Source organism: Anguilla rostrata, chromosome 18 (assembly GCF_018555375.3).
Source record: "Anguilla rostrata isolate EN2019 chromosome 18, ASM1855537v3, whole genome shotgun sequence".
Taxonomy (NCBI): Eukaryota; Metazoa; Chordata; class Actinopteri; order Anguilliformes; family Anguillidae; genus Anguilla; species Anguilla rostrata.
Genome location: NC_057950.1, coordinates 14373746 through 14390147, shown reverse-complemented (window position 1 = coordinate 14390147; position 16402 = coordinate 14373746). Strand labels below are relative to the sequence as shown.

At 50.6% G+C, this 16402-nt stretch overlaps 1 protein-coding gene across 5 annotated transcripts in view; it reads left to right on the top strand.

The window, feature by feature from the left end:
- Nucleotides 1–15598, top strand: part of ubr2 (ubiquitin protein ligase E3 component n-recognin 2) — a 34182-nt gene extending 18584 nt beyond the window's left edge. For 3 of the 5 annotated variants that reach the window (XM_064317792.1, XM_064317789.1, XM_064317788.1), the window contains exons 26-47: nucleotides 1499–1601; nucleotides 1880–1989; nucleotides 2603–2683; nucleotides 2785–2966; nucleotides 5175–5374; nucleotides 5554–5647; nucleotides 5975–6133; nucleotides 7603–7694; nucleotides 7860–7938; nucleotides 9167–9315; nucleotides 9484–9539; nucleotides 9826–9922; nucleotides 10012–10084; nucleotides 10334–10464; nucleotides 10566–10662; nucleotides 10750–10880; nucleotides 11087–11198; nucleotides 11986–12042; nucleotides 12340–12417; nucleotides 12566–12736; nucleotides 13109–13210; nucleotides 13546–15598. In XM_064317792.1, coding sequence (XP_064173862.1) covers nucleotides 1499–1601; nucleotides 1880–1989; nucleotides 2603–2683; nucleotides 2785–2966; nucleotides 5175–5374; nucleotides 5554–5647; nucleotides 5975–6133; nucleotides 7603–7694; nucleotides 7860–7938; nucleotides 9167–9315; nucleotides 9484–9539; nucleotides 9826–9922; nucleotides 10012–10084; nucleotides 10334–10464; nucleotides 10566–10662; nucleotides 10750–10880; nucleotides 11087–11198; nucleotides 11986–12042; nucleotides 12340–12417; nucleotides 12566–12736; nucleotides 13109–13210; nucleotides 13546–13687 — 2496 coding nt within the window. In that variant the 3' untranslated portion in view covers nucleotides 13688–15598. The remainder of the gene's footprint in view (nucleotides 1–1498; nucleotides 1602–1879; nucleotides 1990–2602; nucleotides 2684–2784; nucleotides 2967–5174; nucleotides 5375–5553; nucleotides 5648–5974; nucleotides 6134–7602; nucleotides 7695–7859; nucleotides 7939–9166; nucleotides 9316–9483; nucleotides 9540–9825; nucleotides 9923–10011; nucleotides 10085–10333; nucleotides 10465–10565; nucleotides 10663–10749; nucleotides 10881–11086; nucleotides 11199–11985; nucleotides 12043–12339; nucleotides 12418–12565; nucleotides 12737–13108; nucleotides 13211–13545) is intronic. The other 2 variants (XM_064317793.1, XM_064317791.1) reach the window with 1 other exon arrangement.
- Nucleotides 15599–16402: the final 804 nt, after the last annotated feature.

The following is a 16402-nucleotide window of genomic DNA, read 5'->3' as shown; positions in this document are numbered from 1 at the left end:
GTATGTGTGTGTTTTTGTGATTATGTGGGTGTAATGTTCAGATTGGACCGATGGGCGATGCATCAGCCTGTCAACGATGCGTGACTGTGATCGGCGATGGTTTGAGAGATTGTGATGAAAGCCGGAAGTTTTCTAAACTGGATACAAGATAACTGGTTTTAGCCTGCGTTTATATCTGTACCTACTCGTTTTCAGTGTAGCTTCAGCGTTAAATTACTTTAGTTCTGTTCCGTAGCCTACATCTCTTTTATCTGCATTTGAAAAAAAGAATAGCAGCCTTTTTTTTGCACTGTGGTCTGCCGGAGCTGGAATTGGTTGCTCTGCATTTGGCAAAAAATGCCCAGTAATAATGTACTGACTAACAGTACAGGACACATTACTTCTGTCCGGCCTAAATTTGTTTTAGAATCGTAATTATTTTCATTAGCTAATGATTTACCTCAAATGAAATTTTTCCGGAGTCTGCATCTTTGAGCAGCGAATGAACAGAAGTCTCTAAGCCAACCATCATCTGAGGTAACGTTCATCTCAGGCAATCTGCCAAACGCATTTCCACATCTGATATTCATTTTCTACATGTGCTGCTTTCAAATTGTTCACTTATGTTTGCAATTCACAATGAACTCAAAGCTAACATAAAAAAAAGTCTGAAATACTCTGCCAACATTTAACTTTTTACTTACCAATCTGAATGCACTTCTGAATGTTTTAGTTGTACAGTCTATCTTAGAGAACACTGGAGACGAATGCACAACTCTGCTCAGACTTTGCTCGTTAATTGTCAAATAAATTCAAAATATTTTTATGTTGAATTTTCCCGGAGTTATTACTGGGTCTATACCTCATTTTTGTTTTTTGTGTGTGCGGGCTGTTGTTGACGAAGGACTGGCGCATTGAATTGTATATCGGCAGACTTTGAGAAAGGAGAACACTGTTCCTCGTGTTCTTATATTGTTTATTTAAATCTAAAATTGTGTGTAATAAATAATAATTAGAAACTATAACAATAATATCAATTGCAAGACATCCCCCTCTCACCCCCTCACAATGTCATCGCCTGTCAGTCATTCTTGAACATGCACTTTGTGTGATGCATGGAGTAGGCATCTGCCCAGCCCAGTGTAGTGTGTTTGTGCCTGTGTGTACATGTCAGTCTCTAGTGTTAATTGGTATGTCTGTGTGTATATATGTGTAAATATATGCGTTTGTGTGTGTGTTGTAACTGGAATGTCTATATACAGTATGTATGCGTATGTGTGTGTATATGTATGCATTTGTGTGTGTGTGTGTGCGTGTGCGTGCGCTAATTGGAATGTCTGTGTGTATATGTGAAAGTTTATGCGTTTGTGTGTGTGTGAGAGAGAGAGAGGGAGAGTATGTGTGCGCGTGTGCGTGAGAGACAGAAGGAGTGTGTGTGTGTGTATATGCATGATTGGATGTCTGTGTGTATACGTGTACTTGTGTGCTTGTTGTAACTGAACTGCCTCTCTGCGCTCAGGTGCTGCACCTGATAGGCATGGCCCTGCTGGAGGAGCAGCAGCAGATAGAGAGCAGCAGTGAGGACAACGACGTCACCTTCAACTTCACCCTCAGGATCTCCCGTGAGTCCCACAGCTCAGCCTGCAGGAGCGCAGTGTGCATGAGCGCAGGCCCTGGAACAGCCTGACATTTATTTAATCTATCAAATCAGTCCTGCAAGTGTTTTAATAGGGAATACAAGCATCTCTCTATCCTTGATAATCTGTCACATCACATCCACGCTTAAGTATGGGATCTCACCTAAGATTTGATTCTCATCCTTTTAGATTAAGGTGAGAGTGTGAGTGTGTGAGTGTGTGAGAGTGTGTGTACATACCTCTGTTAATCTGGTCCCTTTCAGGGCCAGGAGAAGCCCCCAGTAACCCTCCCAGCATCCTGGCCCTTCTGGAGACCCTGCAGAACGCCCCTCACCTGGAGGTGCATAAAGACATGATCCGCTGGATCCTCAAGGTACGCCCAGACCTCCTCACCATCATCATCACCATCATTATCATCCTCAGCCTCAGCCAGAGGTGCAGGTCTTCACATTGTGAATGCCCTGAGTTTTTTTTACGACTTGTATGTTTAGCTACCATGTGCTCGCACTGAAGACCATAGTGATGGGAGAATGAGGTGTTGAGAACCTCATAAAAGGTGAATCTACACTGGGCTGTCAGTCTGACATGTTTTGACCAATCAAAAGGTTTTGCTCTCTCATTATGATTGGCCAAACACTAGGTAATCCCTGATAAAGAAAACTTCAGTACCTATTGTAGACACCAGAGGGCAGCAGAGGTTGAAATCTGTAGCACTGAAATGTGTATCCTCCCTTCCCCAGGTAGAACTGTAAAGAAGCTTAATTTGTGCAGACTTACTTTGTGGACATCAGGGGAGTTTATCAGTGGAGATGTATTCTGGGTTTCACACAGTTTCAATGGCAAAACAAATTGTAAGTCTGTATATGCTGTCTAATTAGAAAATGGCATATTGCATTTTAAATCCACTGTTTTGTGTAAGGCTGCATTTAAGTAACTACGGTGTATTGTGGAATGTTCTGATTGCTGCGTTTTGTCGCCCCCTGCAGACCGTGAGCGGCATTAAGACAATGCGGAAGCGCACGGCCACCAGCCCCGTGTCAGACAGCGGGGGTCAGAGTCAGGAGGAGGTGAGATCTGGGGGGAGCCGGCTCGATGTTGTGCGTGTGCGCGTTGGCTGTGTGTACCGAGTGTGCAGTGGTGTGTGACTGCGCGATGGCGCCCCCTGCAGACCCTGCGGGATAAGGACAAGGCGGAGCGCAAGCGGAAGGCGGAGATGGCTCGGCTGCGCAGGGAGAAGATCATGGCCCAGATGTGCGAGATGCAGCGCCACTTCATCAACGAGAACAAGGAGCTCTTCCAGCAGAGTCTGGAGGAGCTGGAGGCCTCTACCTCCTCCTCTCTGGATCCCAGGTACCTGCACACCTGCAACATAGGTACCCACACCTTGCAGGACAGGTACCTGCATACCTGTAGTACAGGTACCCACACCTCGCAGGACAGGTACCTGCATACCTGTAGTACAGGTACCCACACCTTGCAGGACAGGTACCTGCATACCTGTAGTACAGGTACCCACACCTTGCAGGACAGGTACCTGCATACCTGTAGTACAGGTACCCACACCTCGCAGGACAGGTACCTGCATACCTGTAGTACAGGTACCCACACCTTGCAGGACAGGTACCTGCATACCTGTAGTACAGGTGCCCACACCTTGCAGGACAGGTACCTGCATACCTGTAGTACAGGTGCCCACACCTTGCAGGACAGGTACCTGCATACCTGTAGTACAGGTACCCACACCTTGCAGGACAGGTACCTGCACACCTGTTGCATAGGTACCATCACCTGCAGCACAGGTACCCACATACCTGTAGTACAGGTACCCACACACCTGGAACACAAGTACCTACATACCTGCTGCACAGGTACCCGCACACCTGTTGCACAGTTCATCTGCTCAGTTACAGCTCAGGTATCTGCACACCTGCTGCACAGGTTATATGCTCACTTGGTGCGCAGGTACCTCCCCGCCAGTCTCAGTTATGTACTCGTACACTGCTTCAGCCCTCTGGCCTGCATTGAGCGGTGTGTCTGTCCTCTCCCCTGTAGCCTGGATAGTCTGTATTGAGCGGTGTGTGTGTCCTCCCCCCTGTAGCCTGGATAGTCTGGATTGAGCGGTGTGTGTGTGTCCTCTCCCCTGTAGCCTGGATAGTCTGGATTGAGCGGTGTGTGTGTCCTCTCCCCCGCAGCCTGGATTGAGCGGTGTGTGTGTCCTCTCCCCTGTAGCCTGGATTGAGTGGTGTGTGTGTCCTCTCCCCTGTAGCCTGGATTGAGTGGTGTGTGTGTCCTTGCCCCCGTAGCCTGGATTGAGTGGTGTGTGTGTCCTCGCCCCTGTAGTCTGGATTGAGTGGTGTGTGTGTCCTTGCCCCCGTAGCCTGGATTGAGCGGTGTGTGTGTCCTCTCCCCTGTGGCCTGGACTGAGCGGTGTGTGTGTCCTCGCCCCTGTAGCCTGGATAGTCTGGATTGAGTGGTGTGTGTGTCCTCTCCCCTGTAGCCTGCATAGTCTGGACTGAGCGGTGTCTGTGTCCTCTCCCCTGTAGTCTGGATAGTCTGGATTGAGTGGTGTCTGTGTCCTCTCCCCTGTAGTCTGGATTGAGCGGTGTCTGTGTCCTCTCCCCTGTAGTCTGGATAGTCTGGATTGAGTGGTGTGTGTGTCCTCGCCCCTGTAGCCTGGATTGAGCGGTGTGTGTGTCCTCCCCCCTGTAGCCTGGATAGTCTGGATTGAGCGGTGTGTGTGTCCTCTCCCCTGTAACCTGGATTGAGCGGTGTGTGTGTCCTCTCCCCTGTAGCCTGGACTGAGCGGTGTGTGTGTCCTCTCCCCTGTAGTCTGGATAGTCTGGATTGAGCGGTGTGTGTGTCCTCTCCCCTGTAGCCTGGATTGAGTGGTGTGTGTGTCCTCGCCCCTGTAGTCTGGATTGAGCGGTGTGTGTGTCCTCTCCCCTGTAGCCTGGATTGAGTGGTGTGTGTGTCCTCGCCCCTGTAGTCTGGATTGAGCGGTGTGTGTGTCCTCTCCCCTGTAGCCTGGATTGAGTGGTGTGTGTGTCCTCGCCCCTGTAGTCTGGACTGAGCGGTGTGTGTGTCCTCTCCCCTGTAGTCTGGATAGTCTGGATTGAGCGGTGTGTGTGTCCTCTCCCCTGTAGCCTGGATTGAGTGGTGTGTGTGTCCTCGCCCCTGTAGTCTGGATTGAGCGGTGTGTGTGTCCTCTCCCCTGTAGCCTGGATTGAGTGGTGTGTGTGTCCTCGCCCCTGTAGTCTGGACTGAGCGGTGTGTGTGTCCTCTCCCCTGTAGTCTGGACTGAGCGGTGTCTGTGTCCTCTCCCCTGTAGCCTGGATAGTCTGGATTGAGTGGTGTGTGTGTCCTCGCCCCTGTAGTCTGGATTGAGCGGTGTGTGTGTCCTCCCCCTGTAGTCTGGACTGAGCGGTGTGTGTGTCCTCTCCCCTGTAGTCTGGATTGAGCGGTGTGTGTGTCCTCCCCCTGTAGTCTGGACTGAGCGGTGTGTGTGTCCTCCCCCTGTAGTCTGGACTGAGCGGTGTGTGTGTGTCCTCTCCCCCGCAGCCCCGTCTCCCCTGACGAGGCTCTGGTGTGCGTGGGCCCGCGGCGCTCGTGCGTGAGCGAGAAGCGTCAGATGGTCACCTGCATCCTGTGCCAGGAGGAGCAGGAGGTGCGCGCGGACGGGCGCGCCATGGTGCTGGCCGCCTTCGTCCAGCGCTCCACCGTCATGGCCAAAAACCGCCGGAGACCCCCCCACGACCCGGGTGAGCAGGCCTCCGCCGCGCCGCCGCGCTCTGCACGGCTCGCTCCCTTCGCTGTGCGCGGGGCTTCTCGTGATGTTTGCGTCTCCACTGCGGCGGGTCTTACGCCTGTCTGTGTCTCCACTGCGGCGGGTCTGTGGGCTCTTACGCCTGTCTGTGTCTGTAATGTCTTCACGCTGCAGAGAACTACGACCCGCTCTTCATGCACCCTGACCTGTCCTTTGGGACGCACACGGGCAGCTGCGGCCACATCATGCACTCCCACTGCTGGCAGAGGTGAGCATGACTGGGGACGGACGGACAGACAGACCGACAGAGAGAGAGAGAGAGACAGACAGACAGACAGACAGAACTGTGGGGGGGGGAAACGCTTTTGATACGTGCTGGAGAGCAGAGATGGTTGGACAAAGAGACCTGAGGATGGAGAGACAGCTAGACACTTGTGCTGTAGAACACAGAAACAGTAGGAGAGGGACAGACAGACAGACAGACAGACACTCAGACAGGAGGACGGCAGGTACATCGGTGCAGAATGGACTGAAATGAGTCGTGTGGCTCTCTCAGAAACGGCGTTGAGGTTGATGATTGGTCGCGCGTCTGCAGGTACTTTGAGGCGGTGCAGGCCAAGGAGCAGCGGAGGCAGCAGCGGCTGCGCGTGCACACCAGCTACGACGTGGAGAACGGCGAGTTCCTCTGCCCCCTGTGCGAGTGCCTCAGCAACACGGTCATCCCCCTCCTGCCCCTGTCCAAGGGCCCCAGCAGGTAACCCCGAAAAAACCACACCCCACACCTTACCCTGAAAACTACTGGCGGAGGGAGGCTTCGCACGCCTCAAATGGGCGGAGCTACGCTCCCTGCCAGTCTCTGGCCTTTCTGAACCCTTCCTCTCCGCAGCGGCGCACCGTGATTGGGTCAGATCAGCGAGTCGCTCGCAGCGTGTCGCAGCGTTTCGGTTTCGCGTGACCTCGGCCTCTCTCTGCTGTTTGAAAACCCCATGCCAGAACACTGTCAGTCCTGGTCCTTAATTCCTTAATTTCAGTAATTCTCTTCTTTTCTTTGGCTTTTTAAAAACGAAAACACTTATACGATAATAAAAAGCACTCATGAAATGATGGCTGGTAGCTGAAGACTTCCTGAGCGCCTGATGCTGTCATGTTTCAGTTGAGTGTAATTCCGTACATGCGCCACTGTAATTCTCTCGCACTGTTGGACTGACAGGGCCAGCGATGCCAGGGTAATGGCTTGTGACAGGAACAGAACGCACACTGGCCCTTCTGGAATATTCTGGGAATGGCGCCCAGCTGTACAGCGCTGAGGGGAAACCCTGTGTGGCTCGCCGCTGCCAGAAAGCCATCAGTGTGTCCCGACGTCGTCAAGTGTTTTCCCATAGTTTTCCTATTATCCGTATCAATACGAATTATGCGAAAGGGCTGTTTAGAGTTTTGTTTTTTTTCTGTCTGCTTGAAAAAAACATTCATTTCAGAAACCAGCTGTGGTTAAAGGGGCAGATTTGCTGAAGTGGCATGTTTAATCATAGTTCATTCTGAGGCATGAAAACTAAACCAACCGAAAATAAACGAACAAAAAATAAATAAAGCCTACCTATGTGTGAGCGTGGATTTGGAATATTTTGCAAGTGAGGGGAGAGCACGGCCTTTCCCACCCGGTTCCCAGTGAAGGCCTAGCGTAATGGCGTAATCCTCCCTCGACCCTGCAGCAACCTCTGGCCAGCATTTGCCCAGATACACCCCAGTAATCCTGTTCCAGAAAGCCTACCAGCCCTCTACCAGCCCTTTCCCCTGTGGATAAAGCTAATACCACTCTCGCTTTATGCAGGTCCTGCGGCTTTTCAGAAAGCATTAATGTCACCTCCGCTAAGACTCTGTTTCTTAATCCTGTTGCTAAGAACTGCTTTTATATGCAGGTTGTGGTGCGCAATTCCTTCTTATAACTGCTAAATGAAAGGCTGATTTGTGTGTTGTTTTTTGTTGTGAAATTGTTTTGTGATGGAGGTGCATTGATATTATTTTGCTTCTTATAGACCCATAATAAGGAATTAATGTTCCTGTTGATCTTAAATAACTGAGGTAGGCATTCAGTGTATCAGAGACTGTATTGTGTACCACAATTTCCGTTCTGCCGGTTGCATCTCTCGGTGAACAGCAGGGGGCAGTAGTGTTCACTAACCCCCCTCTCTCGCTCTCTCTCTCTCTCCCCCTCCCTCCCTCTAGCTGTGAGCAGCCAGGCCTGGGACAGTGGCTGAAGACCGTAGGTCAGCAGGTCAAAGCCCTCCACTCTGCCCACAGGAAACTCAAGCCAACCAGTGAGTATCTGAGCTTAAATAAAAGGAACTACATCAGAACTAAAGGCACTTCTTTTGTCAGGAGTGTGTGTGTGTGTGTGTGTGTGTGTGTGTGTGTGTGTACGTTCAAGTGAGCGCATAAGCGTTTCTATGTGTGCACCCTGGTGGTAATGCTTCTGCTTTCAGGTCCTGGAGCTGTAGAGGACGGTGAGCAGCTGGAGGACTGTGCTCTTCCAGAGGGCTTCAGACCTGACCAGACTCCTAAGTGAGTCCTCCCTAGTGAGCCTGGATAGGGCACTACTCACTGTTACACAGTCTTTCTCTGTCTCACACAGTCTCCCTCTGTCTCACACAGTCTCCCTCTGTCTCACACAGTCTCACACAGCCTCCCTCTGTCTCACACAGTCTCCCTCTGTCTCATACAGTCTCCCTCTGTCTCACACAGTCTCCCTCTGTCTCACACAGTCTCCCTCTGTCTCATACAGTCTCCCTCTGTCTCACACAGTCTCCCTCTGTCTCACATAGTCTCCCTCTGTCTCACACAGTCTCCCTCTGTCTCACATAGTCTTCCTCTGTCTCACACAGTCTCCCTCTGTCTCACATAGTCTTCCTCTGTCTCACACAGTCTCCCTCTGTCTCATACAGTCTCATACAGTCTCACACAGTCTCACACAGTCTCACACAGTCTCCCTCAGTCTCACACAATCTCACAGTCTCCCTGTCTCATACAGTCTCACACAGTCTCCCACTGTCTCACACAGTCTCCCTCTGTCTCATACAGTCTCACACAGTCTCACACAGTCTCACACAGTCTCACACAGTCTCACACAGTCTCCCTCAGTCTCACACAATCTCACAGTCTCCCTGTCTCATACAGTCTCACACAGTCTCCCACTGTCTCATACAGTCTCCCTCTGTCTCATACAGTCTCATACAGTCTCCCTCTGTCTCACACAGTCTCCCTCTGTCTCATACAGTCTCACACAGTCTCATACAGTCTCCCTCAGTCTCCCTCAGTCTCCCTCAGTCTCCCTCAGTCTCACACAGTCTCCCTCAGTCTCCCTCAGTCTCCCTCAGTCTCCCTCAGTCTCCCTCAGTCTCCCTCAGTCTCCCTCAGTCTCACACAGTCTCCCTCTGTCTCACACAGTCTCCCTCAGTCTCACACAATCTCACAGTCTCCCTGTCTCATACAGTCTCACACAGTCTCCCACTGTCTCATACAGTCTCCCTCTGTCTCATACAGTCTCACACAGTCTCCCTCAGTCTCCCTCAGTCTCCCTCAGTCTCCCTCAGTCTCCCTCAGTCTCCCTCAGTCTCACACAGTCTCACACAGTCTCCCTCAGTCTCCCTCAGTCTCCCTCAGTCTCCCTCAGTCTCCCTCAGTCTCATACAGTCTCACACAGTCTCCCTCTGTCTCACATAGTCTCCCTCTGTCTCATACAGTCTCACACGGTCTCCCTCATGAGTTGTTTATTCCAAACTCTGTCCTGCAGAAACCCTTATTCCGCCACTATCAAGGAGATGCTGACCACGTTCGGAACAGCGACCTACAAATTTGGCCTTAAAGTGCATCCCAACGAGCAGGACCCCCGAGTCCCCATCATGTGCTGGGGCAGCTGTGCCTATACCATCCAATCCATCGGTGAGTTTCAGCCCTTACTCCACCCTTTTCACGCACAGTCCAATCAATCGCTGCTTAACCCTCTTAACCCCCCCCCCCAGTTGCTAGGAATCTGTTGCTTGGGAAACTCACATTTGCTCACTTAAATTATGTAAATTATTACTTATATTATGTTCCTGTGTGTTTCAGAGCGACTACTGGTGGATGAGGAGAAGCCTTTGTTTGGGAGCTTGCCCTGCAGACAGGTAACCTTGCCCACATTACTTCCTGTTTGGGGATAAGTCAAACAGGAAGTATCTTATAATGGGGGTGGGGAACAGGGCTGTAGAGAATGTGGATAGAGCAGGGTATCAAAGAGAAGAATGGAGCTGATTGAAGACTGATAGAGAGAGAAGAAAGGAATTAGGAATGGAGAGAAGGAGAAAGGAGAGGCAGAAGAGTTGGTTGAGCAGTAGGCCTAGTGTACAGGTCAGTTATTGTTCTGTAAGTGTCTGCAGCTCTTAGAGTGCTGTTGGTCCTGTGTGTCTGCAGGAGGACTGCCTGAGGTCTCTGGCCAGGTTTGGGTCAGCCTGCTGGACGGCCTCCTCCCTGCCCTCTGTGCAGGGCCACTTCATCAGACTGTTAGCAGGTGAGCCTCATAGCCGGGAAAGTTCTGTTAAGTATGCTTCACTGCACACAAGAGCCGGTGTGCTGATGCAGAGCCTTGTGTTCCCACAGCGCTTGTTCCAGACCCGCAGGTGGAGAGCTCTCCCAGTATCCTGGATGTGGACATGTTCCACCTGCTGGTGAGGTCGCCAGTTCCACAGAAACGCCCGTGTGTTCCAGGTCCAGTGTGGCTGCTGTTGTGATTCCCTCAGCTTGGCTTTTCACGACCAGCTGCTGTTATTCGTTATCAGATACTGTTATCATCCCTGACTTTCTTAACACGTTTTATCATGCGTACAAATATGACACATGTCCTGAAATATGTGGTGTTACAGTAGTAACTGTTTTATTTCCCTCTGTGTTCCGTTTTCTTCCTGTCCTTGTCTCAGGTGAGTCTGGTCCTGTCCTACCGCTCTGTTCACTGTCAGGACTCCTCAGGTCTCAGTGTGGACGCGGTCCAGCTGCACCTCTTTCACCTGGTTACCGTGGCGCACATCGTCCAGATCCTGCTCACGTCCGTGCCAGGTGAGGGAGAGCGCCGTCACGTTGAGTGCTGGACATAGAAGCGCACTGTGGAAGAACTGTTAATCACTGTTTGGGGTTTGTGTGTGTGTGTGTGTCCACAGCGGAAACGACCATGGAACAGGAGAGTGGGGGCGTAGACGATGAAGTGGAGGAGGGAGTGTGCCACCTCTATAACCTTCTCAGGACTCACCTGGGCAGGTAAGAGTGGCAGTGTCCCCACAGTGACCGTAGCAGGGTTTTAGCAGGACCCGGCGTGTGTGTAAGTCACCTTGTGCTTGTTGGCAGTGGCCTGCGTGAGGTGGGCTCGGGCTGGCACCTGTGGCACTGTGTGAGGGCGGGTATCCTGCCCTACCTCAGGGCCGCCGCGCTCTTCTTCCACCACCTCAATGGGGTGCCCACACCCCCGGAGCTGCGCGGTGAGTCCCCGCGTGCCCACACACACTCACCATGCAGGCACACTCGCATACACACACACGTTTGGACTCCCACCCACTCCTGTGACGCACTCATTCATGTTAATGAACGTTTCGACAGACACTCTCATTTACACATTGAAATCGCTCACACACAGTCACCCTCTGACAGTTCTGAAGTGTTAATTCTCTCTCTCTCTCTGTATTAGTAGCTGTGGGTCCATATCATTTGGAGCAGCTGTGTGTATATCTCTGCCTGCCCCCTAACCTGCTACCGCTCTACCAGAACCACAGAGACCTGCTGGACCCACTGTTACAACGGTACCCCCTTCTGCTCCATTACGCTGTGCTCATCTTATTCTGCAACTCCATTCCATTACATTACACTGTACCCTGGGACTAACCCCTTTCCATTACATTACACTTTACCCTGGGACTAACCCCATTCCATTACACTACACGTGTGTATTCTTCTCTGCCGGACTAACCCATTATCCATTACATTGACACTGTACCCTGGGACTAACCCCCATTCCATTACATTACACTGTACCCTGGGACTAACCCCATTCCATTACATTACACTGTACCCTGGGACTAACCCCATTCCATTACATTACACTGTACCCTGGGACTAACCCCATTCCATTACACTACACTGTGCTCTGGGACTAACCCCATTCCATTACACTACACTGTGCTCTGGGACTAACCCCATTCCATTACACTACACTGTGCTCTGGGACTAACCCCATTCCATTACACTACACTGTGCTCTGGGACTAACCCCATTCCATTACACTACACTGTGCTCTGGGACTAACCCCATTCCATTACACTACACTGTGCTCTGGGACTAACCCCATTCCATTACACTACACTGTCCTTTCTGTGCCCCTCTTCTCAAACTGTCCCTGGCCCCGCCTCCTCTCCGCTCCCCGACTTTATTTTATCTGTCCCAGCCCTGCCCCTGGATCCTCTCTCCTGAGTCTAATCCCCATGCTGGCTGCAACACACGCAACTGAGATTGGAGTGCCTAAAATAAACTGCTGTCTGTTATAGGAGTAGTATTATTGAATGTGTGCACTGTGTCCCCCCTCTCCTGCAGGTGGTGCTCACACCCAGGTGTGCGGGAGTCCCTCCAAGGAAGCAGCCCTCTCGTGAGGTGAGTTCTCTTCCCTCCACCCCCCTGGCTTTGACCCTGAACACAACCAGAAACCTGCAGCTTTCTCAAGGTCTTTGAATATCCCTGAACCAAACAAGAGGCAAGCAGCCCATTGCCAGTGTAACCTTGTTAGCATCAACTTGTAAGATCAAGTTAATCTTAAGCACTGTTGCTCCTAAAGAAACCTGCCTTGCACAGGCTGTAGATGAGCTGCACTGGGCGCTTGCTCTTTTTTAGATTTTTGTTTTGGTTGGGGACTGACCAGGTTTTTTTTTTTTTTGTTATCTCCACCGCTAGCTTTCCCCGGGAGTCCAACCGTTTGATCGACCTGCCAGACGACTACAGCGCCCTCATCAATCAGGCCTCCAGCTTCACGTGAGCCTCTCAGACCTCAGTCCTCTGTATAGCTCTGTAATGTAGTGTACTGTACAGGTGAAATCGCGCTGGCGTCGATGGCAGCGACAGGTTGGTGTTGGTGCGGTTGCCGTGAAGGTGCTGAGTGCTCTCCTGTGCCCCTGCCCAGGTGCCCCAAGTCCGGGGGGGATAAGTCGCGCGCCCCCACCCTGTGCCTGGTGTGCGGCGCCATGCTCTGCTCCCAGAGCTACTGCTGCCAGACAGAGCTGGAGGGTGAGGACGTGGGGGCCTGCACCGCACACACCTTCGCCTGTGGAGCCGGAGTCGGCATCTTCCTCAGGTAACCCTCGCCTGGCTTAGCTTCCTCATATCCCAGAAACCCTACCACAACCTCCCGTATCCCAGCAACCCCTCCACCTCCTCCCCTAATCCAGAAACCCCTCCACCACCTCCCCTATCCCAGAAACGCTATCACAACCTCCCATATCCCAGAAACGCTATCACAACCTCCCATATCCCAGAAACCCTTTCACAACCTGCCCTGTCCGAGAAACCCATCCACCGTCTTCCCTGTCCCATGTTTGGCGAGGTGATTGTGATATTGGGCATGTGACTGGTGAACAGAAGTCCCCTGGCTTGGCACAGCGTAGTTGTACGTGTTGTGCTTGCACATGTGATTGACTGACTGTGCGTGGGTGTGTCGCTGCTCCAGGGTCAGAGAGAGTCAGGTGCTGTTCCTGGCTGGGAAGACAAAAGGCTGTTTCTACGCCCCGCCTTATCTGGATGACTACGGCGAGACTGACCAGGGCCTCAGGTTAGCTCCTCTTCCTGTTTTCTGTAGGATCCGCCCTCTTACTCTCACTTCCTGTTTGGCCAGTTCTCAATTTTCAGTAGATTTAGTTGTGTAGTGTTCAGCTGTTCTGTGTATTTCTGTCATGCTCAGCTGTTCTCTGTTTTGCAGGGTTCAGCATTTTCTCCTTTATTCTAGTGTTAAGCTTCTCTCTGTGTACTGCAGTGTTCAGCCATCTCTCTCCCTATCTCTGTATCTCTCCCTCTCTCTCCCATGTGCACTCTTTTTCTCTCTGCCTCTCTCTCCCTATCTCTCCATCTGTCTCACGCACACACTCTTCCCCTCTCTCTCTCTCTCAGACGGGGGAATCCCCTTCGCCTCTGTCGGCTGAGGTACCGGAAAATTCAGAAGCTCTGGCGCCAGCACAGCATCACAGAGGAGATCGGCCACGCCCAGGAGGCCAACCAGACACTGGTGGGCATCGACTGGCAGCACTTGTGATGTCACGCTGGCCCAGCCCTAAGGCCACGCCCAGCAGCCCTGGCCTGGCCAGTGTTTGGATGGTCTTGCTCTCAGACTAGTTATCCCACACACGGGACAGAAGGTGGTTTTTTGGCAATGTGACCCTAGCTCTGTGCCCCTCCCCGTCTTTCTGAGAGGGGATTAATGCATGTAGTTTACTTTTTCTTTTTGCTATTATTTCATGCAGCATTGCATTTCTTTTTATTTCCTCATTTAAACATATAAAGGACTTAGACAGGCATTGGGCTGTGCAAGTGACCAGCTCCAATGCTACACGAATACTCAGAAGAGCACTTTTGAACAATACCATTTCATTTCTCTTTATTCATATATATATATATATATATATATGTATATATATTACTTAAGTTATTTCTAGGATAGATGGCTTAAGTTCTGAGTTATTAACCGCTGTTTTAAATGAGACGATACCTGAGATTTTTGGGCAAGCACAATTTTCTGTGTGTGTGTGTGGAAGCCTGATTTGGATGGAATGACAGTAGTGCCTGCTGGCTGCAGGAACTTCTCCACACTGTGATCTCAGAAGAGTGTTTTGTATCTGGTGACTCCAGCTTGGTGTAGGATTGCCTCCTCCACACACACACGCACACACACGCACACACACGCACACACACACACACACACACACTGCGCTTTAACAGTGAGCCGCATGTCTTTAAGAAACCCCACATACATGACAGTGAAAATAAGCCAAGGTAAAGACTCCTGGAGATTGTGTGTGTGTGTGTGTGTGTGAGTGCGCATGCATGTTTGAGAGAGATGGGGTGATTGTGTCTTTTGTATCTGCATCTACCTGGCGGATGCATGTCTTTTTTCTGTGAGGTGTGTGTGTGTGTGTGTTTGTATGGTTCGGGAGATTGAAGCGATGGTTGCCCTCCCCACCCCCCATCCGGAACCGCTCCCTCATGTACAGTACTCTGATAATGGACAGCCTTGAATGAAAGGATGTTTATCTTCGAGTCATTTCCACTTGGTGTGTGTGTGTGTGTGCGTGTGCGTGTGCGTGTGCGTGTGCGCGTGCGTGCGTGCGTGCATGTGTTTCCTGAATGTATTTAGATTTGGGCGTTTGCCGTTTTTGTAGTTTCTTTTTATGTTTCATAACACTTGTTATTTAAATGAACTCTTATATCCCGCACAGAAACGAGGGGTGGGGGGGGAGGTGTCTGGTTTGGAAACATGAATTAATTTAATGTGCTCCTGTTGGTTTGCTTGTTGTTTTGTATTTTGTGGACTTAGCATGTATGCTGATTTCTGCTCCAGGAAGCAGAGAAATATCCCATTATATCCTATTTAGAATTTTTTTGGGCTTTTGGTTTTTGGTTTTGTGTCCATAGTAGTCAGCCCTCAGTGCTTTAATTGGCTACTTGCAGTGATGTCACTGCTTACACACAAGGTTCTATCCTTGGGTCCCTCAGGCTGTGGGGACAGTGCGCCTAGCCAGGATAAAACATCAAATACAAAGATTTGTTTACATACATTTATTGTATTTACATACAAATACAGTTTACACACACAAACACGCACACTCAGACAAACATAAACACACATATACACGGAGAAACAAACACATAGACACGTGCACACACACACACACACACACACTGAGACACACAGACACACACACACATATACACACAGATAGACATACACACACCACACTCATTTGTAGCTCTGTATCTGAAGGATTTCCAGTAAATATTTTCTGGTAACAACCCCCCCCCCCCACCTTTCTGTGGCACGCTTCCAGTATTGAGGATCCATTATCATCACATGTAATGAACAGACTTGTTAATATGTGAATTCTTGTATAAATGGGTACATTGTACTATATTGTAAAACAAATAATTAAATAAATGCATTAAAAACCAAGAGGTTCAGAAGTCTGTTGGGCATGTTATGCCGTGTGTACATGCTTGTATGCATATATACACACACGCACTGCCTATATATAGGTGTGTATATATCTGTATATATGCTGTGTGCCTATGTATACATGGATATATGTATATGGGCGCTGAGCTGTGTGTGACCTGGTTACGCAGCAGCCCATAATAACTCTTGCTTTGCGCAGCAGTCCCCAGTGCCCCCCACCCCCTCAGCACAGTGGCCAGCACGCCCCACAGGGTCACCTATGAAAGAGGATTAGGCCAGCGGCCAAGCAGGACAGTATGGCTGCCCGTGTCCCAAGACCTTTATTGGGTGAGTGGGGGATGAGTGTTACCTTCAGACCTGACGAGTTCCGAGTTTGAGTCCAGGGTACTGAGACAATGCCGCATGTTTACCCGTATCGGTCACGGATTGTGCGTGTGAAAGATAGCCAGAGTACGGTCATTTCCACTGTACGTATAGATTTAGTCTTTCAGCACTCTTAACAGGTGCTCTGCAGTGTGGAAGATTCTGTTGTCACTGGATTTAGTGACACAAGTGATAAACGAGGGTTCCACAGGATGTACCCTCACCTGCGCTGAGGTGTGTCACCTGACCGAGGCTAATCTGCTAATCCCCGAGGCTTATCTCCTCAGACACTGTTTATGTGCTTTGGGCCACAGAATGTTCCAGGCTGTCCTCCTTAGCCTCTACCTGGGCCTTGTACCTTCTGCTCCTGTTTGTCACCTTGCTTTCCTGCACTCTCCAAATGAACCTTTTTTTTTGGAAGTCTCACTTGTCTTCAGG